The sequence below is a fragment of the Myotis nattereri genome (assembly GCF_964212035.1).
Source record: "Myotis nattereri genome assembly, chromosome: 3".
In the NCBI taxonomy this organism is placed as follows: Eukaryota; Metazoa; Chordata; class Mammalia; order Chiroptera; family Vespertilionidae; genus Myotis; species Myotis nattereri.
The window spans coordinates 103,077,396-103,103,488 of NC_138077.1; the positions used below are offsets into that span (position 1 = coordinate 103,077,396).

The 26,093-nt window shown below is 39.6% G+C and overlaps 2 protein-coding genes across 2 annotated transcripts in view; one reads left to right on the plus strand and one right to left on the minus strand.

The window, feature by feature from the left end:
- MED12L (mediator complex subunit 12L) overlaps window positions 1-26,093 on the minus strand; it is a gene marked incomplete at its 3' end in the record, with an annotated part of 370,596 nt that overhangs the window by 210,041 nt on the left and 134,462 nt on the right. The window contains exons 12-15 of the mRNA XM_081086020.1: window positions 24,680-24,811; window positions 21,077-21,203; window positions 18,854-19,068; window positions 16,193-16,369 (exon numbers count right to left, since the gene is read on the minus strand). Of these exons, the coding sequence (XP_080942146.1) occupies window positions 16,193-16,369; window positions 18,854-19,068; window positions 21,077-21,203; window positions 24,680-24,811 (651 nt within the window). The remainder of the gene's footprint in view (window positions 1-16,192; window positions 16,370-18,853; window positions 19,069-21,076; window positions 21,204-24,679; window positions 24,812-26,093) is intronic.
- GPR171 (G protein-coupled receptor 171) lies at window positions 9,374-13,278 on the plus strand. The gene has a single exon (XM_081087430.1). The coding sequence runs from the start codon at window positions 10,996-10,998 to the stop codon at window positions 11,953-11,955; it is 960 nt and encodes a 319-aa protein (XP_080943556.1). The 5' UTR covers window positions 9,374-10,995; the 3' UTR covers window positions 11,956-13,278.

The following is a 26,093-nucleotide window of genomic DNA, read 5'->3' on the forward strand; positions in this document are numbered from 1 at the left end:
TTATATTATTAATAAATGATAATTTTATTAATATTATTTGATATTATTAAAGCATTTAGCAGCATAAAAAGGTAATTTTTATAGGAAATGCAGTGTTTCCATTAATGTTGTTCAAAATGAGAGCTTCTGAAGTGTTTACAAGTTTACATTCAGGTGTCTGGGTGGTGACAGACAAAGCACTGAGGAATATTTAAAATCTAACTGAGAGGAATAAAGAGCAATCTGCGCTACATAAAATAATAAGATGGCACTAAAAACACAGGAAGTCAACACACCCAATTATCTCTTCCTCACACTTCCCTCCCCAGCATTGAACCCTGGTTGCTCCCCTCCCACTGCCATGCATTTCCGATCGTCCAAGCCTCTCAGCTAACGTGACTTTAGTCCTCCTCTAACTGGCATCTTGCCTTCCACTTTCTCCCCTGACCCCACATACTCTAACAATGCAGCTTTACCTACTGCTGCACTGCCACACAACTTTCCTGAGCTCTTCTCCCCTGCTTATTCAAGCATCCAAGGCTGACCAGGTCGATCCAAGATTTTGTCTCATCTCTGTCCTCACACAGATCCTGCTCAGATACTCCAAGTACCCAGAATGCCTGCGAGTTCCCAAACACACTTTGCACTCCCCAGTCATGCCCGTCATGCCCCAAGCATGCCACCATCCTCCCACTTCTCAGAAGCATCCCTTCATCCTACCTGGGCATCTCCTGGATTCACAGGTTCTAACAGCCAGTCGTAATTTTGGGTCACTGCAGGTCCTGCATATTCTTGTCACTCTTCTACGTTGTAACCTTCTAAAAGTCACAAAAATATTCCCTAGCATGGGTGCTAAGGAGGCAGCCTGCAAATCAGTAAATATTTGTTGCTGGACTTTTTTTTTTACTTCATCAAAAAACAAAGATTCACATGAAAAGAAAGGGAGAATTCCTCTAAAGAACCTCCTCCTGGAAAGTAACAACAGAGTTTGTAAAATGGAGAGTTATGAGCTTTGAAAATGTGTTACTCATACTTCATTAAAAGGGGAGCATAATGACACAAGTGGAAAAGAAAAAAATGAACTCAGTGACTAAAGAAAACAAGATAAACTTAACAAGTTCTCTTTTAAGTATTTCCTTCCAATTAATTATTTTATAACCCTGGGTCAAAGAGCAGTCACACCTCACAGCAGAAAGGCCATATGGACTGTGTGTTGACCTTAAAATAGCATTGTACTGTCAATAAAAAGGCAGAAGAGCAAAAGGAGGGGCAAGGAGAATGACAGGGAATATGCTCAGCCACTCATAACCAACTTCACAGTCCAAGAATGTGCAAAACACCTTTGCCTTCAAAACATTTCCAAATTTTTGCTCCATTTCATTAAAAAGGTAACAAACGAAGGCAGAGCTTAAATCATGCAGACAAAGCAACATCTTGGAAGAGCTATATGTGCACCACACTTTAAAACCACTCTGTCCATTATGTCCATCACTCACAAATTTGAAGATACTAGGGTCGGGAAAAAGACTTTGGAGTGATCCAGGTGGGAAAGTGAATTATGTGCTTTTAAAAAACTTTCAAAGTACAAACCAAAAGCACAGTGGCTCCAAGGAGAAGGCTGATCGGAGCCACACAAGCTGCTAGAGAGATGTTTTGCTCACCAGCATTCATTAACCAAGGATCATAAAAAGTTTCAGGATGCAAGTTACTGTTGAGCTGAGAGCATCCTGACTTGCAAATTCCATGAGAAGAGTGGCAACAGTGGAATACTGTTCCACTGCCCGATGGCATGCAAATTCGAATCGTGGTAAACACTAAATGGGGGACTGCTGGCCTGCTTTAGAACCACTGTTTCTGCCCAACACTTCCATTTAAGAAGCATAAGTGCGTGCTGGGACACTCGAGTCTAAGTGTGCAGCTGTTAGAGAAGAATCTCCTACGTGTCATGGATTCTTTAAAGAAGTTCCCAGGACTGTGTCTGGCTATGGCAGTGGCCACATACCCCAACACTCAGTTTCCCTCCTCATTAGTTCCAAAGGCCTCCTATGCTATATTTAAAAGGCAAATTTTAATGATGTTAAATTAAACATTAAAAATTATATTTCTACTGAAATATGAAATGTTGTTTGGTATTTGTGTCCAATAAAATCAAAAGCATGACGCATGTGGACAGGGGGGATAGATTCCTAGGGCAACTTAGCTTCCTTTTTTTTTTTTTAATATATTTTTATTGAGTTCAGAGAGGAAGAGAAAGGGGGAGAGAGACAGAACATCAATGATGAGAGAGAATCATTGATCGGCTGCCTCCTGCACACCCCCTACTGTGGATCGAGCCCACAACCCAGGCATGTGCCCTTGACTGAAATCGAACCTGGGAACCTTCAGTCAGAAGGCTGACACTCTATTCACTGAGCCAAACTGGATAGAGCATCCATTTTTATTTTAAACATACAAAATATCCATTAAAGTAACTAATGCATCATTTCCAATAAAAAGTATTACCATGACCAACGTAAGGGAAAAATAACTTCCCCTCACTCCTTCCCACTTGGGTTTCTGAGGTACTGGGTTAGTGGTGATGTGTCATTTCCTAGAACACTAACAAGAGACAACCCGAACAACATTTGTCCTAATGAAACAGAAAAAGGCGACTTATGGAAATTCAAAGGGAACTCATGTTAAAACAAAAAGAGGGACAAAGCCCCCCAAAGCATATTTCCACTGTGAACAAACTTCCACAAAACATAAGTTGCCTCAAGCTTGTTCTCAAAAGGAAGAACCTGGTTCAGTTTCACTATTAAAAGTGTGGTTTCCCACTATTCCAAAAAGGAAACAGAACTCTGAGATCTGGGGTACTTCAGCTCTTGAACGTTTGGCAATCCAGACATAAAAGCCTTAGTGGGTTTTTAAGGACAGTCGAATGTACTTCTTAACTCTGTCTATACCCCAAAGTGAACATGGAAGTAAACATACACTAGTAAATACACCAACCTAAAAAACAACAACAAACAACTTTACCAAAATCTGTTTATTTCCATTTTCCTTCACACCATGCTAAAATCATTCACCACTCAGCTGGCAGCCAACTCCATCTCGCCAAATTCTCTCCATCTCAGCCTCTACATCGCCCACTGAATGTCAACCCTGACCATACTGCTCCCTTACCTGACCATCTGCAGGCAAGTCTTTTCTGAAGAGTTTTAGTGAGTCCTGTTCCACACAGATCTTAAAAGACGGATCATTTCCTAGCACTATCATAATGAAAGTTAACAATGGTTCTGAACCAAAATCAAATACAAAGTCAGAGAGAGTTTGGGATTTTCCTCTAATATTTAAGTGAATATACGTAAAAAAAAGAATCTCTTCTTTTGCAGAATAAAAACAATAATTACATGGATTTGGAGGACACCAGAATATCTTAAACAAATGGCCACCATCATCATAAGCATCCTCACATTGCTTTCTTCAAAAGGCCCCTTTGACTCTTCTAAATTCATTACCTCAGCTTGGCAAGTCCCATTTTGTCTTTTGAGAAATTTTTCTTTTTTAAAGTTAATACCAAAAGGGACTGAATTTTAAACTCTGGAGAGGTTCCTTTGAACTTTTTTCTAATTATTTGGGAACTGACTAAGAATTATTAGGAGAAAAAGAGATGAAACCAAGCATCTACCAAACCAATGAAGCAACAGAAGAAAGCAGACCATGATTGACCAGGCAATGGCTCAACTACAAATCGACTTTGTACCAGCAGGCTTAGAACTTCCTAAAATGTTCTTGAAATGTACACTCTATATTCTGTTTTGTAAAAGCTACCCTCATGCAAGAAACATAACCTAACAGAGCCAATAGATGATAGGGATAACAGAGTGACTTTTTGTTAGGTCCCTCACCATGCTGGGCTCCATTCAGACACTTACTAAATATTTGCTCACCCACAGGCAGAATGAACAATGACCCAAACATTTAAAATGCATAGCCACATACAATCTAATAATTAAAAATTAATTGTCTCAATTCATTAAACTGTTTGGGCAAAATAGACAAATACTCATTATACGTCTACTCTAGTAACTTATGAAAACAGAACCAACATATTGAATGAAAAAAGTACAAACCATGAACCAGTATGTACAATATAATAACATTTTTAAGTGGGTGTGTATACATACAGAAAATTTTTAAAATGTATATGCTAAAAATGTTAACAGGGGTTATCTCTGTATATAGTGACTTACCTCTTCTATTTCCAGATTTTTCTACAAGGAACAAAAAAGAGTGAAGAAAAATAAAACATAGAATAGTTTACCAGACAATGTCAAATCACATCTTTTTTGTTTGTTTGTTTATGAAAAGATGTCTCTAGCAGGATCCATACTGCAACAATTATTTAAAAATTATAACTTTGAAAGGCTTATGGGTATCAATATGTAGAACTAAAGAAATTTGCTTGAACCCCTTTCAAGGCATAAAAATTAATGTTCTTTAAAATCATTATGATGAAAAACACAGCTTTGGTGTTTAAAAAAAACACAATTAGGCACTACAATGGACAAATAAAAATCCTCCCACTAAAATTAGAATAGACAACTATGAATTGCTTAAGAAAGCATACACAAAACTGAAAAGAACCTCCTTAGTAGACCTTCATACAGTTAAACTATTTGCAAACCACAGTTTCATCTACGTCAATATGCAACATTTAAAACCACACAAAAGGAAAGGAAATTTTTAGTACAACCAGCAGCCCCTCAATAGAGCTGTTACTGCTACAGCCAGACGAACAGCACATGCTTCTCTGAGGACTTGGAGAGTGGCCACTGAGGCTCCGGGAATATACCCCCAGGTATGTCTTTTTAAATACTTCATATACTTTACTGTCTTTCCTTGGAAGGAAAAGCTATGATTTTCGGTGTTTAAACCATGTAATTGGAAATGTCAACATGTAGCAAGGTTGCTGGGTAAGAAAGCACCAGTTATTAATCTAAGTAGATTCTCACTGTGAACTACACCATAATGTTCTCCTATCTGAAGACCCCATCCATTCTCAGAAAGACAGCTTAATCCATACAGGGCTGAATACTTACTTACAGGTGAGCACTGCTATTAAGTAACTCAATTTTACAACTGGATGAATAAAGGCCATGTTGGTCCTCACAACAGGGCACAATGGTTCTTAAAATGACTTCCTACTACACACATTATAATAGGTAATTTCAAGAAAATTCCATTGTGACTTCCATAAAAAAACCTAATGTGTTTATTTTTTAAGCAATGGGCTTTCAATCCAAACAAAGAAGACACTTGAAATATTTTCCATTTTGCTGGAGTACCTCTAGATACCACAAATTTCCACAGGCTAATAAGTGGCTGACAAAATATTGATCAAGCATTTAGTTTTCAAATTCATTATTGATAACACAGGTGTTATTATAGTATAATTTAACCCCTAACTGACATAACCAAAACTTTAAATGAAGAGATTTGGTTTCTGTTGCAATCTAGACAGGTTGATGAAAGCCACTGCGAAGCACTACGTGATTCGCAAGCATTATTGAATACATAAACACACTGTGATTATTTTTAAATAAATTACTTATGGGTGGTATATATGGTCAGTGCCAGTTATAGAGAAAATTAATTGATCCAAACAATCCTTCTCTAATCCGTGTTTACTATACATTCTTCTATAAAATAGGGCTGTATTGTATAATGGTATGAGCAACGAGGGAACTTTTAAAAAACACATTATGCTCAGCCAGTATGACTCAGTTGGTTGAGCACTGTCCCATGCACCAGGAGGTCGCTGGTTCGATTCCTGGTCAGAGCGCATGCCCAGGTTTCGGGTTCAATCCCCAGTGGGTGGCGTGCAGGAGGCAGCCGAAAGATGTTTCTCTCTCATCAACATTTCTCTCTCTCTCTTTCTCCCTTCTTCTCTCAGAAATCAATAAAAACAAACTTAAAAAATAATAAAATAAAAAAGCACATTAGTATGTTACTATTATGTAATATTTGAAATACAAGCGCATAAGCCAAAATCCTAGTTCCTTATAAAGGAACAATGAACAAAGGTGGGAGGCAGGGGCCAATCTGCACCATCAGCTTCTGACAAGGGAAGAAAAGTGCTCAGGAAGTCACAGCACACATAATGGTTACCAAGGAAACCAGTCCTAAGGAAGTCGGGGAAGCCTGGATTAGACTTTAGATGTGAAGAGCTTCCTCCAGGCATTTAGGATAGGCAGGACTCCAGTTTAGGGAGGATAAAGGCAGAAGGTCCAGAAAGCAATCAAGGTCAGAGCCCAGCCTGCTCTGGGAAGCCTTGAGCAGCCCAAGTGCAGACCTCAGTTTCCTCAAATGATCTGAGGATTGGACTAAATGCTATCAATAAAGGTTCACTCCATCCTTAAAGTCCTTTGATCCCACAATTTAATCACAACCAAAAATAAAAAGGCAGAAGAAACAGTTCACAGAACAGAGGAGATCCCACCGATCTAAAGTAGCGAGGAGGGATAAAGACAGTAGGGAGGTATGGAGAGACTAGGTCATGGGTACTTCAAAAGTAAAGGTTAGGTTTTAAGGATAGAACCTTTCATCCCCTAGAACATTTCCCATCTCAAACAACTTGCTTCTCAACCTGACAACCCTTTCATGCTGATACTGGTATGATCAGTCACGCATCTCTCAGGTGACAAACAAAGGAGAGAATGTGTGAATATGAGTCAGTTTGCTTCAGGATATTGTGCTGTGAATATTTTCATACTTTTTTGCTTTTAATTGTTAAATTTTCATTTTTTACTGTACATTTCCTTTCCTTTTTGTTAAATTTTCATTTACATTTCATGTCCTTTTTGTTTTTTAAGTGTTTATTTACACATTAAACAGTACAGTAGACATGTACTGTATGCAAGAAAGGTTAAACCAGAAAATCATTTGGGGGTCTGAAACGAATTAAGTCAATTTACTAATGGGGAAAAATGATTTGGTTTTCAAACAGCCTTCTGGAACAAATTAAGTTCGAGAAAAGAGGTTCCACTGTATATCCTATCTAATAAAAGAGAAACATGATAATTAGCCATAAGTCTGCTACCCTTCCCATTGGCTAATCAGGGCAATATGCAAATTAACTTCCAGCCAAGATGGCAGCCAGCAGCCAGGCAGCTTGAAGCTAACATGAGGCTTGCTTGCTTCAGTGACGGAGGACTCCAACGTTCCCCGCCTGCCTTGCCGGCCTCTGAGCTTGCAGTTTGAGACATTGTTACAAATATAGAAGCTAAACTAAACCCCAGAAACCTGATTTCAGCCAGCCGGGATCTCAGAGCTGGAGTTGATACAGTGTTTCGATTATAGAACCCAAAAAAAACCAGATACGTGCTTTCAGCAGCTTCAGAGCTAAAGCTGGCCCAGAATAAAAAAGAAAAAAAAGAAAAAAAGGAGCAGTTGGGAGCTTCAGTCACCCGCCAGCCTGAAAACAGCCCTCAGCCCCTCACCCAGACTGGCCAGGCACCCCAGTGGGGACCCCCACCCTGATCCAGGACACCCATCAGGGCAAACCAGCCAGACCCCACCCATGCACCAGGCCTCTATCCTATATAGTAAAAGGGTAATATGCCTCAAAGCACCGGGATCAGCGGAGCCGAGAGGCCTCCCGGCACTGGAATCACCGTAACAGGGGGCAACGCCCAAACCCCCTGATCGCCCTGCGGCTCTGTGTGTGACAGGGGGCGGGGCCACAACCTCCCTATCCGCCCTGCTCTGTTTGTGACAGGGGAAGGCGCCCCAACCCCCTGATCAGCACTGCTCTGTGCCTGATAGGGGGAGCTCCCCAACCCCCTGATCGCCCTGTGGCTCTGTGTGTGGCAGGGTGCGGTGCCCCAACCCCCCCCCCCCCCGCCACGGGCCCTGCTCTGTGTGTGACGGGGTAGAGCCATAACCTCCCCATCGGCCCTGCCCTGAGTGTGAGAGTGGCAGCGCCCCAACCCCCTGATCGGCCCTGCTCTGTGTTTGATAGAGGGCGGCGCCCCAAACCGCCACCCCCCCCCACCCACGGGTCCTGCTCTGTGTGTGACGGGGTAGAGCCATAACCTCCCCATCGGCCCTGCCCTGAGTGTGACAAGGTGCAGCGCCCCAACCCCCTGATCCGCCCTGCTGTGTGTGACAGGGGGCGGTGCCCCAACTCCCCTATCGGTCCTACTCTGTGCATGACAGGGGGGAGCTCCCCAACCACCTGATGGGCCCTGCTCTGTGCGTGACAGGGGGGAGCTCCCCAACCCCCTGATGGGCCCTGCTCTGTGCGTGACAGCGGGGAGCTCCCCAACCCCCCTGATGGGCCCTGCTCTGTGAGTGACAGGGGGCAGCGCCCCAACCCCGATTGGCCCTGCTCTGTGCGTGACAGGGGGTGGTGCCGCAACCTCCCCATTGACCTTGCCTTGAGTGTGACAGGGGGTGGTGTCCCAACGTCCCCAATTGGCCCTACCCTGAGCTTGACTGAGGGTGGCATTGCAACCTCCCGATCTGTCCTGCTCTGTGCATGACAGGGGGCGGCACCCCAACTCCCCAATAGGCCCTGCTCTGAGCCTGACCAGGGGCTGCACCTAGGGATTGGGCCTGCCCTCTGCCACCCGGGAGCAGGCCTTAGCCAGCAGGTCGTTATCGCCCGAGGGGTCCCAGAATGCGAGAGGGCACAGGCTGGGCTGAGGGACCCCCACTCCCCCCCGAGTGCACAAATTTTTGTGCACCGGGCCTCTAGTATATTATAAAATGAAACATCAAAATACATGAAGCCTAAACTTCTTTTATTAGTATTTAGAAAAAAATTAAGAATGAAAATTGCTTGGAATATAGTTGCTGCCCTTAGTAAAGGTTGGCAATAATAATAATAATAATAACAATAACAATAATAATAACAATTACCATCACCATCATCATTGTTAATACTATTATTGTTGGGACAGTCTTTTGGAGTGGTTTCTGAGATCAGATGGCCTGATTTGGAATCCTGGCTCTACATCCAAACATATAATCTGGCGTTACTTAACCTATTGTGCCTCAGTCTTCTCTTCTGGAAAACAGGAATAACAATACATGGTAGTAATGATGGAAGGTTAATAGGTTCATGTAAAGTCCTCAGCATAGTGCCAGACCCAAAGTCAGTACTTAATTGTTTCCATGGAGTTTATGACCATTTGTGGACTCTAAAATCCTCTCAGGTCGGAAAGTGGGAAGGACATGTACCCTTCCCATGACATGAATTTAGAAAGATTTATGTACTGCTGCCTTATCAATCCATTTGCATACTGTTTTATCCCAAGATGCGCATAATGGATCATTAAATAATTAAGGAGAATTAAGATTCAGAAAGGCTTCAGCAGTTTTGGTTGTTTTTGTTTTTTTTAAGGGAAGTTTGAGTGAATAGGCTTATCTGGCCTTCTTAATCAGCCACTATACTTACTAGTTACTACATTTAAAAAGTTATCTATCCATTTTTATGGCTAAAACACAAAAATACTCTTCTTGTTAAAACAAAAGAAAGGTACTTAATATGCATGAGGAGGGAGCATCTCAAGAAGCAGCCCCAGAAAGAAGTGCGCGCGACCTTGGGGTATCAGGGGCACTGGACCAGGGCAAAGGCAGTGAGCGAAGTCCAATTGGTTTAATGTGTGCTTCTAACACCCAATGCTCCAGACTTGGAGGCACATGGTATTGTGTAAATCACAGCGGTTCTAAGGGCATGTCTTCTACTTCTAGCTTGACTGCCTCAAAACCCACAGTGAAAGAGAAAGAAAACACTCTGAAGTGTTAACGTTAGACGTTTTGATGCTAATATAACTGAGCTTTTCTTCGAGAGTTTTGTTACCAATGTCATGTATCCTTGTTCTGGAAGCCTTTAAAATACATTCTTGAAATTTCTCAAAAATACTAAGAACACAGAAACATCTATACAAGCACTGGTCCAACAGAAATATAATGCAAACCACAGAGGCACTTTAAAATTATCTAGTAGCTGCATTTAAAATAGCAAAAAGAAACAGGGTAAACTAATCTTAATATTATATTTAACCTAATACATCAAAAATATTTTGACATGTGCTCAGTATGAAAATATTAATGAGATATTTTACTAATTGTTGTATTATTTGCATAAATGATACAATTTTACTACTTGTACTATTTTAAAAAATATGTTGTACTAAATCTTTAAAACCCAGTGTGTATTCTGCATTTACAACACATGTCAATCTGGACTGGCCACATTTCAAATGCTCAGTAGTCACACGTGGAGACAGCCTACCATCCAAGCGGATACCACAGGTCTATACTATGAAACTGGAGCCAGAAAAAGGGAGGTAATAAGCATCAACTCTGGACCAGACTCTAATCCTTCAACTCTTTCTGCTAAAAAGAAAAATAAAATAAAATTTTGATTGTGAAAATGTTCTAGTAGGTTAGCTAATAAAGGGCCTACTTTTGAAATGCCTACTTTTAAATTTTAGTACAACTTTGTTACTCTTACCACCCCCTCAGTCTAGGTTCCTCCAGCACAAGCAGTTCTATCAACCTATAAGCAAAGAAAGCCAGCCCCATTCAGCTCTTCCGGCTCAGCCACAACCAAACCATTTTACCCTCGTTTCAACTCTAGTTCTCAGAATTTCAGTTTACTTATCTCCTCTGCAAACTAACTTCCAAGCCAACCGGTAACAAGAGCTATCAGAAGGCAAAAGTATGATGTCAAAAATATGCCTTTTAGAAGCTAACCTAATGGGATTTCCCAAAAACACAAAATTAGACCATGGAAAACCCAGGCTTCCTCATAAGCTAAGATGTTCCCACCAGTCCACATGCTTTAGAAGAGTTCATCAGAAAAATTCTAAGAACCAGTAAGATTGGGACGGAGGTATTGTTAGTTCAAGTTATTTTAAAGGAAATAATTTCTAATTTTAATTACTAACCTCTCTTCCCTTTTCTTTTAACAAATCTTTAAAATTTTGTTTTTTAGAAGAGTCATCCTTACTTTCGCACAAGATGACAAACAGTTCTACCTTCTGTCCAGTTTACAGAGATCTGGAGCCGTTCACATATTTCTTTTACTTACTTTTCCTTATTGGAATTATTGGAAGTTGTTTTGCAACATGGGCTTTCATGCAGAAAAACACAAGTCACAGGTGTGTAAGCATATACTTAATTAATTTGCTTACAGCCGATTTCCTGCTCACTCTGGCATTACCAGTGAAAATTGCTGTTGACTTGGGTGTGGCACCCTGGAAGCTGAGGATATTCCACTGCCAAGTAACAGCCTGCCTCATCTACATTAATATGTACTTATCGATTATCTTCTTAGCATTTGTCAGCATTGACCGCTGTCTTCAATTGACACACAGCTGCAAGATTTATCGAATACAAGAACCTGGATTTGGCAAAATGATATCGGCTGTTGTGTGGGGAATGGTCCTTCTGATAATGGTGCCAAACATGGTGATTCCCATCAAAGACATCAAGGAAAAGCCAAATGTAGGATGCATGGAATTCAAAAAGGAGTTTGGAAGAAATTGGCATTTGCTGACAAACTTCATATGTATAGCTATATTTTTAAATTTCTCAGCCATCATTTTGATATCAAACTGCCTAGTAATTCGACAACTCTACAGAAACAAAGATAATGAAAATTATTCAAATGTGAAAAGAGCTCTCATCAACATACTTTTAGTGACTACAGCCTACATTATATGCTTTGTTCCTTATCACATTGTCAGAATCCCATACACGCTCAGCCAGACCGAGGTCATATCTGACTGTCCAACCAGGATTTCCCTCTTCAAAGCCAAAGAGGCCACGCTGCTCCTGGCGGTCTCAAACTTGTGCTTTGACCCTCTCCTGTACTATCAGCTCTCAAAGGCATTCCGCTTGAAGGTCACTGCAACTTTTGCTTCAGGTAAGGAGAGCAGGGCTCAGAAAGAAAAATCAAGTTGTGAAAATGATGCATAAACCATGGGATTGTGCTATAACTTTATGCTGCAACTTCTTCCCTTACTGGACAACAAGTGCAAAACAACTGGAAAAGAGGAGAAAAAGAGAGCCTCAGAATGTAAAGTACAGACAGTTAGCAAATGTGGCATGGTTTACTGTGAAACCCTGTTTTTAAATGCAAACCAAGCAGTACTTCTTGGTTGTTAAGGCAAATATTTGTACAAAAAACTAAAAATTCTTGTTAAACCAATGTAAAACCCTGCAATATCCTTGAAATCCAAATGACTTCTATGGCTGACACAGAGGTGTTCGTGAGGTGTTCACTGAAATACCTGGAACTGACTTCTTGAGAAAAATATGCAAAATAAAGGTGGCCCTTAAATAGAGGTTTGAACTGCATGGGTCCGCTTACAAGCATTTTTTTTTTCAATAAATACATATGGTACTGTAAACGCATATTCTCTTCCTTATGATTTTTTTCAATAACATTTTATTTGTTCAAGCTAACTTTATTATAAGAATACAATACATAATGCATATAATGTAAAAAATATGAGTCCACCAACTGTTTATGAAATCAGTAAGGCTTCCGGTCAACAGTGCACTATTGGAAGATAAGTTTGGGGGGAATCACAAGTTATATGTAGATTTTTTACTGTGAAGGGGTTAGCGCCATTGACCTCTTCATATAAACTCTATGTAAGTTGCCATAAAGCCCTTCAGCAACACAATTTAAAGCCTTTTAGATCACTTTAAAAAAAAAAAAGCCAGCTTATTTTTACATGAAACCTGATTTATTTTTAATCCACCTTTCAACTCACTACTCCAATAACTTTCTGCTGTTAGTATGACAAATTCAGTGATTTCTTATTTTTATTTTATAGTAATATGAAATAGACCCTATAACATTTTCAAGGGGAATTGTTAAATTATACTAACTGCCAAACTACTGTTTTGGAACTAGAAACTCACATTGAAGTTATGGAAAAAGAGCAACAGTCAAATGGTCTTAAAATAGATATGCCCACTCCACACAACAAGGCCTGGTTAGGAAAGCATTGGTGCCAGGCTGGCTGCTGCCACCCAGATCCTGAAGGTGAGTGACCCCATCTGAGGCCAGCACACTGGAGTGCGGGTGACTCCTGCTCTAAGGGTCACACCCTTCGATCTCTCTACTACCAGTAATGCAGAAACGATTCAATAGATGATGAAATAAGACACTTATTTAAAGAAAAGAAGATTACAAAGTTTAGACAAGCATACATGAAGTTTTGTGGGGGGTTTTCATCTCGATAGTAAAAGCTCATATGAAAACAATTGGTAATCCATGAACATTAGCTGCCATGATTAAGAAACTATGTTCCTGGGAAGTAACAAAACAAGTTTGATTCCATACCCTTTTTAGATCTGCATGAAGAATTATTTTCTAAAGCCTGACCCAAGACAACTCCTGCCTACAATTTCACAAATATATTCTTTGAGTTTGAAGAGAATGATAAATAAGAAAATACACACACAAAAGTGCCTATTGCACTCATAACATGGTAAGTTCTGAACAAATGCTAGCTGGCAAGTGTTAATGACAGGAGCCCCCATCAGCATCACATGTCTGACCCCGACAGGCTGGTAGGATGCCTATCCTAGAACCTGTGCTTGTTGGTATTCTAAGAACATGTTTTTACTGATGGGCAGATCAAGACATTATTCCTATAGGAGAATACATGAAACTAGTCTATTTTTCAAAACTCTTTGGTGAAGTCTGCTTTAGTCCTCTCTCCTTGGCCTTCAGTCACTAGGGCCACATCTTAGAGAGAGAGGTAAAAGAATCTTTGTTTTAAATCATATTCTTATAGTCTCCTCACTTGCTTGATAAATCAGCCTAATTTTCCTTTTTAGTAAAGAGAACCAGACTCTACAACATGTTATATTAATATTTACTTTTATTTCCTTTTATTGATGCCTTCTAATTATACTCACAGTATAAAGGGGTTTAGGGCAACTGGTGATGGAAGGCTATGAAATACACCCTGCCACATCCATTTATTAGTTCTTTTTATGATTGCAATACAATTGAATTATATCATAATTCATCATGAGAATTAGCCATTAGAAGTAATTCATGTTCTTTCCTCAGGGAAGTTAGTGGACAGTGTTTAGAATACTAAACGCCGGGGATGATGGCATTGCTAAGGATGTGAACAAAAGAATGAAGAAGTGTGTGGGGAGCGCCCTGCTCTGACACCAGGCACATGGAGGGGAACCCTGCGAAGCTCTGCTCACCCAGCTTCAACCATTCTCAACACTGCCATATTTGCTTTATTTCCCCCTCTCCATTTTCTTCTTTTTCTAAAATAAACCTTTTATTTTGAAGTAATATAAAATTTATAAGAAAGGTACAAATATGGTAGAGTTCTCACATACCCTTCATCCCATTTTGCCCTAATGTTAATGCCTTACACACCCACAACACATTTGTCAAAAATGGGATATTATTAACACCGGTGCGTTACTGTTAACTACACTCCACTTCAATTACCCGGCCCCCTGACTCTATTTTAAAACAAATCCCAGATATCATGATAGTTCATCCAGGGATTCTTCAGGATACAGCTCTAAATATCAGGGCTACTCTTTCTGCTGCCCTGAATAAACTGTAAGATTATTCCATTATATTAAAAATGAGTGACACAGGTAACAGCTGATAAGTGTTGAGACAGCCCTACCCAATTTGGCTCAGTGGATAGAGCGTCGGCCCGCGGAGTGAAGGGTCCCAGGTTTGATTCCGGTCAAGGGCACATACCCCGGTTGCAGGCTCCCGGCCCTGGTTGGGGACATGTGGGAGACAACGAACTGATATGTGTCTCTCACATCGATGTTTCTCTCTGTCTCTCCTTCTCCCTTCCACTCTCTCTAAAAATCAATGGTAAAAATATCGAGTGAAGATTAAAAAAAATAATGTTGATACAGTCAGCCAGTGATGAACACGAAAAAATTATGGCAACTTTTGACATAACCCTGGACATAGAAAAGTTCACACCAACAAAAGGGTTCTTAATTTAATAAAGGGGAAAAAATACATGGGTGTAGTGATTTTGAAAGTCATTTCAGAGGAAGTTCCAAAATAACCAATCAATCAATCAATAAATAAACAAATGTAATAAAATATTTAGTTTGCAGATCAAAACTCCTCAAAGATATGCAGGAAATAACATAATGCATACCTAAAATTATATTTTTGCTAAAATAATAATAGTGTTCAATGAGATTTACTCATTAAAATTATACTTAAAATCCCAGGAAAAAAATGATAGTGAACCTAAGAATAAAAACATTTACAGATCTTGGCGCAATCTTCATTACTAATAACAAAAACTAAACTTGTTTCCCTTTAAAATAGAGCACTTCGCTCTTTATAATTCACACACTAAATTTCCTGGCAAGTATTTCCCATGTGCTCTCCAGTTCTTAAATTCAAGAGGTCAAAATCCAAATCCATCTCACATACAACCTCTTCCATGAAGCCCTATCCAATTTCTCAATCAGATGCTCTCTCTCCCTTCCAACATTTACTCTTGGAGAGTGGAAGAAACCCAAAAATGTCAAATGGTTCACCTTCCAGTGGGCACTTGGATTTTTACTCATTGTACTTTTTAATGTTTGTCATTTTATCTTATTCATCTTTTATCAGGACGTTCCTGTGCTCTTCCCTTAAAAAAATCATGGAAGTTGAATCTTTCTCATCATGAGGACAAAGAGTGACTTTCCAAAGCAATGCATACCTTAAACCTAAAACTAAAACTAAAACTTGTTTCCCTTTAAAATAGAGAACTTCGCTCTTTATATAAACTTCGCTCTCCTATCTTATTCATCTTTCCTATGTCTATAAATTGTTATTCATCTGCATAATACCAAAAGTAACTACCACAATACAGTGCACATAAATGCTACTCGATAAATGAGTTTCAAATTGAAGTAGGAAAACAAATTTAGCCATTATTTGCAGTGACTCAAATGCTCAATAAAAGGACATTAATATAGTAAATTCTGTTAAATCTAGTCAGCTAGTAGTATCACACCACACATGGGCACTCATCAGTACATAAACCATATGGTCAGAGTTATAACAAAAGAAGCAATGAATACAAACACTCACCTGCTATCACATGTACTGTTCAGGCAAGTAGTTGAATAGTCCATGGCTAATCATCCTCTAATGAAATAATCAGGTTGTCAACTGACTGACGCACTGACTTACCAGAGGTATTGGAAAATGTGTTGCATACTGCAGGTGTCGCAGGAGGTCATAATTAGATGGAAAAATCAACTCTCTTGGTTTTTCTCTCTTCAGCAGCTTCTCACCATTAACTGACATTCTTTTGCCCAAGGAAGGGTTGATGATCTCACAGGACTCTCCAGGCATAGGAGAAAAAATCTAAGTCGTGTAAAGCAAATGGTGGAGGTTATAAATGAAAGAGAGTGAAGCCAACACCAGAACTGCATACAGAGCTTCCAACACACAGAACACTTAAACAATATCCTTTCCTTATTTAACCACTGAGCAAAATATATACAGAAATTTTGCTTATTTCCATAAACTTCATATTCAGATCACTAGGAAGCTGTCGCCATCGTCCTCCATTTTGAGGATGAGACCATGACGACCACACACGTGAGAAATGGGCCCAGCTGTATTTCCTGGAGGGCCGGAGACAGACCAGACTACAGGTCAGTGTTTTCCTCTTAGGGCTACATTTCCTACAAAAACACATGCACTGAAATAGTTAACAGGCTAATGAATAACATAAAGGTTTTATTCTTTTCCCCAAACAATATTTTTTATAAAGAGGGACTCATTAAAATTCATGGGGAAGAGGACATAATTATACTTAGATAAAGTAAAAGAATGTATAGCAAGTCCAGAGCCAGGAAAGCTACTATTTAGAAGCTAAACACATATGCAGCAAATCAACATGCACTGTCCTGATGAAACTACTACACTCCTTTTTCCTGAGAGATGCCGATCTCAAAAGGAACAAAAGGTCTAGGAGGGCAGGAGTGTTAAATTTCCCCGGGAGGCAGTACAGATGAAACCGAGGATGAAGCGACAGGAAACAACTACAGAGCTGATGGGCTGTGCCCTGGGGAGGAATGTGCTGGGGTCATATTTACATCGCAAGTACACAGGTCATTCCAGAGCCTGAGCAAGAAACAGAGAGCAGAGCCCTGCTGGGGTCGGGGTCGGGGAGGGATTCATAGTCAATAATAATTCAATGGTTAACCTACTGGGAATTGCGAACCCAAGTCAGTTTTAAAGTCACTTGTCTACTTCATCAAAAAGATCAATAGTTCCTGAGCCAATACCCATATGTGCCATAACAGTCTGTCCCTGATGATGGTCAGAGAAAGGAAGTCACATGGTAGATGGTGTAGCTCATTAAGAAACTGATGCTAAAGCAGGACAGTAACATTTTTAACCACCCTCTTATTTCCTCTTAGTGTCTCTTCCAAAAATAAAGAAGGTTTAAGGTATGCATTGCTTTGGAAAGTCACTCTTTGTCCTCATGATGAGAAAGATTCAACTTCCATGATTTTTTTAAGGGAAGAGCACAGGAACGTCCTGATAAAAACAAACTGACCATAATCTCCTTCCCTGGGCTATTCCCAGTCACGGGCTCACCAACTTTTCTTAGTAAGAAAAATCTAAGCTTTAAGATATCTTGATATTGAAGAACAAAAAAGAAAAATCAGAAACATAGAAAAAGCCTAAACAGGTAAAGTAGCTTTAATTTTTTCACCCTATATAACTTATACTGTGGACAAGTTTAGAAACAAACGTATTTATACTAAAGATTTTTTTAAATTCCTATACCATTTAGTCACCAAATCTTAAGAGTATAAACTATGAATCAATGTGTATAATTCTAATGTCAGGTTTTTAAATTACAAGTATAGGTGCTGGCTTAAAAAAATATAATATTATATACTTAAACTCTCATATAACCAACATGAGGTTTTATTGTTAAGGAATTATCATAATCTCTCACCATTTTCTACTATTTCCCATCACCAACCTCATGTTTTTTTGCCTTGAAAATTTCAATAAGTATCTGGAACAATGTCCAAAATATCAGAAATTGGCAGAAAATTATAAATTCATAGTCACTGCATAAAATAATTTGTTGAAAAGAACAACTTAACTTTAAAACATTTGAGAAATAAATATTAAATTTTTTATTCATTGAATGAAGACATGATGTGTTAAGACTAACACAGAATTTCCCACTATGTATAAAACACTGGTACAATTAATGAACAAAATACGTCAGGGAAGATGCTCCTTAGAATGAACACTAAACCAGGACTTTAGGGTCAAAACAACTCCATTTTTGAGACAAACATTAAAGGAAACTGGGGATTAGAAATTCATAAAACTGGAAGCACATATTTCTAATCCAAAGAAAGACATTATGGCCTGTCAAATCTTTTCATTAATAGTTTTAGAGTATCCAAAAGAAAACTCTGGAAGATGTAAATTATAGTCTGTTTTTTTGTGAGCGGGAGTAGAGATACATGAGCTTTGAAACAAGAGAATACAATTAAAAAGTGATCACCAGCCCTGACTGGTTTGGCTCAGTGGATAGAGCATCGGTCTGTGGACTGAAGGGTCCCAGGTTCAATTCCGGTCAAGGGCATGTACCTTAGTTGCGGGCACATTCCCAGTGGGAGGTGTGCAGGAGGCAGCTGATCGATGTTTCTCTCTCATCGATGTTTCTAACTCTCTATCCTTCTCCCTTCCTCTCTGTAAAAAATCAATAAAATATATATTTTTTAAAAAAAGTGATCACCCTTCCATCGTACATCCTTTGGAGCGGGTTGGGGAAATGAGGGGAGCAGGCACACCCTCCCAGGGCCATACCTCCATCTTCATGTCATGGTCCTTGGGGTAGTGCTCATCTGCATTTTCTCCCGAAGGCGACCGTGGCCGAGTGGAGGAGGTGACGGACAGGTCTCCCCGGGAGATGAGGGTGCACATGTAAGCGTCGTGAGAGAAGACATCGTGCCGGATGAACTCGCAGAAGAGCAGCACCAGGTTCACAAACTCCACCTTCTCACATTCACTGTTTGGATCCGCTATAGAAACAATTCCATCAAAAATTCAGTTTCCACTGATCTCGTTAAAAGGTAAATAAATTTTATAAAAATATTGCTAAGGCTTAACAATATTAGAACCACTTTTCACAATTTTTTTTACAAAATCAACGATTACTGCCAAATTTCCTATGAGGCACTATTGTTTTGTATAGAAATGGCTCATAGGTTTTTACTGTCCCACTGCAATTAAAAATACTATCCAGTACGCTAAGTACAACTTCAAGTTTAAAGATAGTGGGCCCAGGCAAATGAATAGTCTTTTAAATAATAATATAAACACACAGAATTTCAAGTTAAAAACAAAACAAAACAAAACAAAAACACAGGCCAAGATTGCTGTCCTCTGGTTTTATCACTAAAACTGCTTGTGGCTGCTTTCAGAGTTTGAGTGTGTCTGTGTATTTGTGGGGCACATTATACATTTTTCCCAAGGAGATTTCACAACAGAACCACAATTCAAATGGTAATTAAAATTAAAAAAATGAGCGGGATCCACTGAAAAGAAAAAGGGAAAATGAAATTCAAAGAGCATAGACAGAAGCTCTTCTGTCTTTTTTAATTCATAACCAGTCTATTTAATTTACATTATGACTTTTAATATTGTAACTGCACTCTAAAACTTTGTATCTGTACCTTTGAGAGGTTAAAAATGTTAAGACTAACCCTGCAAAGCTCAGCCCCGGTCCCAGCACACTTGCAAACACAGAGATGAACAGACCATCCAGGGAACATTAAACCTGACACCTGAATGTCTGTTCTCGTCCACCACCACATTCAATATAGCAGCCTCTGCACGGAGACACAAGCAGCTTCTCTGACAGAAAATGGAATCCAGAACAAGCAGTGGCAGAGAAGAATGTATTTCCCAGAAAGAGAACAGGAGTGGGTCGGACAAGGAAGCCCAGGGCAAACGTGTGTCTTCTCCGGACACAAGAGACGTTAGAGCTGCTAATTTCCACTACTGGCAATATACTTTCTATTCGGTATATCTCCTGTCTTCTCATTTCCCTGCTTCACTTCCATGTTTCATTTCTCTCCCTACATTCCAACAATCAGCTTGACTCCAGCTCTTTCTCTTCCTCTGAACTCGACCAGCCACAAAATAACTAAAGACCCCCAGGCATCACTCAACCCAAAAGGAGGCCCTTCTCAGAGGATTGGAAGCAGGGCTATTTCTAGATGCTTTACCTTTTTCTCCTTCACAAACATCTTCCTTCCCCTCCCTCCACTCTTTTTCTCCCTTTTCTATCACTTTTCACTCTTTGCCATTTTTCTGTTGTTCTATCACTATCTATCCTAAGACCCTCCCTGCTGTACTCTGACACATAAAAGCCTCAGAATAAGATCAAGCCCATTTAGCTCACACAAAGATTTTTTAAAGTGGCACCCACAGTATGAACCTACTGGGTGGTTTATTCCCCCAAACTCTCAACTTGCCATCAACTACAGAATAAAAGAAAAAGAATATAAGATGACATGCACATCCAAGAGAGAGTTAGCAAGCAGCCAACCATCTTTACAAATAATTTCCTTGTATCTAGGACCTTGGTATAAAGTACTGTTATTTGATTCCCACCCTCTACCCACCTTTTAAGATGCAAAGTTAGAAAATAAAAAATTTAGAAAATGGTTTGAAAAGAGAAATTTCCAAATCACAATATACAGTGAAACATCTTAGCTCCTCTATTTTGGTAAGAAAGATCTATAAAGGGAAAATTAGTCCACTAATTACAAAGGAAGGAGGCACTTTATTTTTAAACTCTACAAAATTTTAAACCTTTGAAGTTCACCTAATTTTAAAATTGCACAAAAATATCCATTGAAAACATGCCACAAAATTTTGTTCAGTAAAATATACATTATATTCAGTGCCAAGAACTTTTGATAAGATGCAAATAAAAATTTAAAGAAAGAAGAAACAGCTTTAAAAGAAGGGGGTGGAAGCCATTCCCTTATTTAAGATCTAAAAGCAAAGAGCTTTACTTACACAATGAGGGGGCCTGTGTATCTAAAAACCTTAGCAGAACATTCTGGAAAACAGGCAAACTAGATCCAGCAAGAGACGCAGAAGAAATGGACTCCTTCTCATCTAAGACCTCTGACTCCCCACATCTCTAAAGATTAAAAGTAAACAAGCACAATAAGTTATAAAGGACAAGTATGGTCACAGTGGGTCATGAATAGGTTAGTTTCTCATTAACATTTAAGTTCTCAGATAAAATATAAATTAATTGAGATTTCTCTATATATTTGTAGGCCATGCATAGTGGGTAAATATAATTTTACAAGTTCAGGAAGCTAATCCAGAACAATTGAAATTATTTCAAACCATACCCCTGAAAAACATTATTCATCTGAATTACAAACTCTACACAGTACTGTATGAGCATCCATTAAATACACAACATAGTACAGAATACACTACTCAGTAATACTGTACCAACTGCTAAAAATAATTTGAGGTCATCATTTTTAAATAGCTCATGCTTAACTGTATTCCCCCTAAGAAATGTTTGGCAATGTATTATTGAGTTCCATTCTTTTGTGTTTGTTTTGGTCAGGTGGGGGTATTTACAAGTATGTGTGGAGAAGTGTGGTGTGGAATAAGAAAGCTAACATAATTCCCCCAATAAGGTTCTTTCACTTATTCATCACATTTTACCAATGAGATCTCGCAGAACCTCTGGGACTCTCCACAGTTCATGAAACACATCAAGAGAAGCTGTTCAACATGTGAACTCCTAAGATAGAACTTACTGCCCTGGCTGGTGTGGCTCAGGTGGGTGTCATCCCAAGCACTGAGAGATTGCTGGTTCGATTCCTGGACAGGGCACATGTCCGGGGTTTCAGGCTCAATCCCGATAGGGGACATGCAGGAGGCAGCCAATCAATGTTACCCTCTCACATTGATGTTTCTCTCTTTCTCTTCCTCTCCCTCTCCCATCTTTTCTTTCTAAAAATCAATAAACTATTCTTTAAATGAATTATTAGTATTTTTAAAAAGATAAAACTTACTAGAAAACCAGAAAAGAAACAGTTTAGAAGTAATCAGATCCTCTTTTTTTATTCTCTTCAATATCCCTTTGATCCTTATTCTTCAATATTAAGTTATTAATTATTATATTAACATATTTCTCCAAGCCATCCTTTCTTTACAAAAGTCAAATTTTCATGTTTATTAGAAATCAATTATCTTAAACATCTCTGAAAGAATACAGTTACACCTATTAAAATTACAAAGCAATCTGTGTGTGAACCTCTTCTGAAAGTGATTGTGTGTGTGTGTGTGTGTGTGTGTGTGTGTGTGTGTGTGTGTTCATTCTGGGACACACTGGGTGGAGGGAGGGAATGACAACAACCCAGAAGCAACAATGAAATCTGAGAAATTCAACTTTAGTTACTTAACTTTAATCATTTCAATTCACTGTATAATAGTCTATTCATAAATGTATAGAAAAAAAGCAATGAAACACTTTTCCTAATTTGCACGTTGCAAAATGGGCTTGTGTCTTACACCTTAACATCAATATCTTCAAGCCCCAATTTCAACAACATGATCTTTCATATCTGGTGAACAGTGCCTTCCCAAAAGAGATATCAATGAAAACATTCTTCCTATTTTGTTTTTTAATAGCTTCATAGGAAGTAGGTACATTATCAGTAACGGAGAGCCAGCTAAGTGCTCATCCATTCATGCAATATTTATTGAGCATCTACTATGCACTGAGCACTATTCTGGGTACTCGGGTTCCTACTGTTGAGCTTACATCCCAGAGGCAGGCAGGCGTGAAACAATAAGCCACTGAGGAAAGTAAAACAGAGTGATGTGAGAAGAGTGACTGAGGCGGTGACACATGTTGAGCTGGGAATGCTACAAAGACAGTGACACTTTCTGAAATAGGAATGGCAGAAAGAAACTGGCCATGTGAAACTTGGGGAGCAGGGTGTGCCACCAGAAGAAACAGCAAGGGCAAAGACCCAAAGATAAAAGGGAGTTTGGAGTGATGGAGGGACAGAAAGTCCAAGGCGTCTGCAATCATGTGTGTCTCAGAGGAAAAAGGTAGGAGATGGCGGGGGGAGAGGCAGGTAGGGCAGCCCTCGAGGCTCGTGGGCCATGTAAGGACCCATCATGGAGTTTTACTAAGGGGACAGTGTGATCTGTCCCCACTTTGAAAAGATGGGTCTAGCTATGAAGAAACAAGGTAGGAGGCACAACAGGTGTCGAGGTGAGAGAGGAAGTGGCCTGGTCAAATCACACCTTCTCCAGAGCTGACCCTGCAGAATTTCACAGGCACAAAAAGAGGCTTGCTTAAAAATGTTCCCTTCAACAAAAGCTCATGTTTATGAAGCTAGCTCTGTTTTCCCATAATAATCTACTGCTGAGGCCATAATTGCCTTCTCTGGGGCCAGAACAAAATCTCAAACAATAATACAAACTGCTACCTGTAAATTCATAGGCAAAGCACTTCTGGTTCCACTAAAATATTATGTGGCTTTAAAATCCGTAACATAAAAATATATACACAAACATATATAATAATACAAGATACACACACACACACACACACACACACACACACACACACGTGTGTATGTATCTTAACCTCGCAAAAGAAGAGTTCTTTGTTCTTAGATATTAAAGTTTTGTTTTAAAAGATAATTGTTCAACAAACGACAAGTGCTGGCAAGGATGCAGAGAAAAAGGAACCCTCGTGCACTGGTGGTGGGAATGCAGGCTGGTGCAGCCACGGTGGAAAAGAGTATGGAGCTTCCTCAAAAAACTAAAAATGGAACTCCCATTTGACCCATTTGACATAGCCCCCTCCATAGTCCCACTTCTAGGACTATATCCCAAGAAACTAGAAACATAACTCAGAAAGGATATATGCACCCTATGTTCATAGCAGCACAATTTACCATAGCTAAGATTTGGAAACAGGCTAAGTGCCCATCAGCAGATGAGTGGATTAAAAAACAGTGGTACATCTACACAATGGTATACCATGCTGCGGTAAAAAAGAAAGAATTCTTACCATTTGCAACAGCATGGATGGAACTGGAGAGCATTATGCTAAGCAAAATAAACCAGTCAGAGAAAGATAATGTCACATGATCTCACTCATTTGTGAAATCTAATGAACAACATAAACTGATGAACAAAAACAGATCCACAGACAGAGAAGCATCGATCAGACTGTCAAACCTCAGAGGGAAGGTAGGGGAAGGTAGGGGTAAAGGGGAGAGATCAACCAAAGGACTTGTATGCATGCATATAAGCCTAACCAATGAACACAGACACCAGGGGGGTGAGGGCAAGAGTGGGGGATTGGGGGGAGAGACAATGGGGGATATGGACACATATGTAATACCTTAATCAATAGAGAAAAAATAAAAATAAAAGATAATTGTAAGTTAGTCCAGTATATGAACTATTGGCTTCGTTAACTTAGAGAGATCCTGCCATGAATTTGTACATTCTCCCTTTTTCCTTTAAAAGAAAAAATATAGTATAATGAGGATAAGAAAAAAGAGTCCTTCCCAAAACATAATGTTTAAATGATGGCATTAACAAGCAGACAGGAACACCCACCTCAGCCTCGATTTCCGCTTGCCTCTTCTCCAAGAGTTTCGCCACTGCCATCGCCCTGTGCTTGCCAGACCGTTTACAGCTCACAGCCCATTCACACAATAATGTCACCACAGCTTCATCACTGGGGGCAACCTAATGACCAAGAGAAATGAGTACCAGTCAGAAACAAATGGCGCATTCACCCAATGAGAGTAGGGAAAAAGCAAGCAATGCAGTATCTAAAGTTTGAATGCTTTTTTGTTATATTTTATTACAGTCGTTTTAGAAAGTGTTCCCAAATCTTTCGTAATTAAAATATAACGAGAAAACTTTAGTCATAAGGAAGGGCAGCATTTACTCAGAACAGGTGAATCTGTGACAATTGCAAGAGGATGAGAATTCTATATTTCTTCACTTGCACAGGATCATAGCCTAGCCCACTCCATAGGCCTTCACTTACATGGGATCACAGCCTAGCCCCTCCATAGACCTTCACTTACACGGGATCATAACCTAGCCCCCTCCATAGGCCTTCACTTACACGGGATCATAGCCTAGCCCAGCCATGGGCAAACGACGACCCGCGGGCCGGATGCGGCCCGTTTGAAATGAATAAAACTAAAAAAAAAAAAAAAAGACTGTACCCTTTTATGTAATGATGTTTACTTTGAATTTATATTAGTTCACACAAACACTCCATCCATGCTTTTGTTCCGGCCCTCCGGTCCAGTTTAAGAACCCATTGTGGCCCTCGAGTCAAAAAGTTTGCCCACCCCTGGCCTAGCCCCTCCATAGACCTTCACTTACACAGGATCATAGCCTAGCCCCCTCCATAGGCCTTCACTTACACAAGATCATAGTCTAGCCCACTGATGGCGAACCTTTTGAGCTCGGCGTGTCAGCATTTTGAAAAACCCTAACTTAACTCTGGTGCCATGTCACATATAGAAATTTTTTGATATTTGCAACCATAGTAAAACAAAGACATATATTTTTTTTATTTATTTTTTTTATTAAATCTTTATTGTTCAGATTATTACATTTGTTCCTCTTTTTTCCCCCCCATAGCTCCCCTCCACCCAGTTCCCACCCCACCCCTCTGCCCTTACCCCCCCCCACTGTCATCCCTAGGTACACAATTTTTGTCCAGTCTCTTCCCACATCTCCCACACCCCTTTCCCCCCCAAGAATAGTGAGTCCATTCCCTTTCTATGTCCCTGATTCTATTATAATCACCAGTTCATTCTGTTCATCAGATTATTTATTCACTTGATTTTTAGATTCACTTGTTGATAGATGTGTATTTGTTGTTCATAATTTGTATCTTTACCTTTTTCTTCTTCTTCCTCTTCTTAAAGGATACCTTTCAGCATTTCATACAATACTGGTTTGGTGGTGATGAACTCCTTTAGCTTTTCCTTATCTGTGAAGCTCT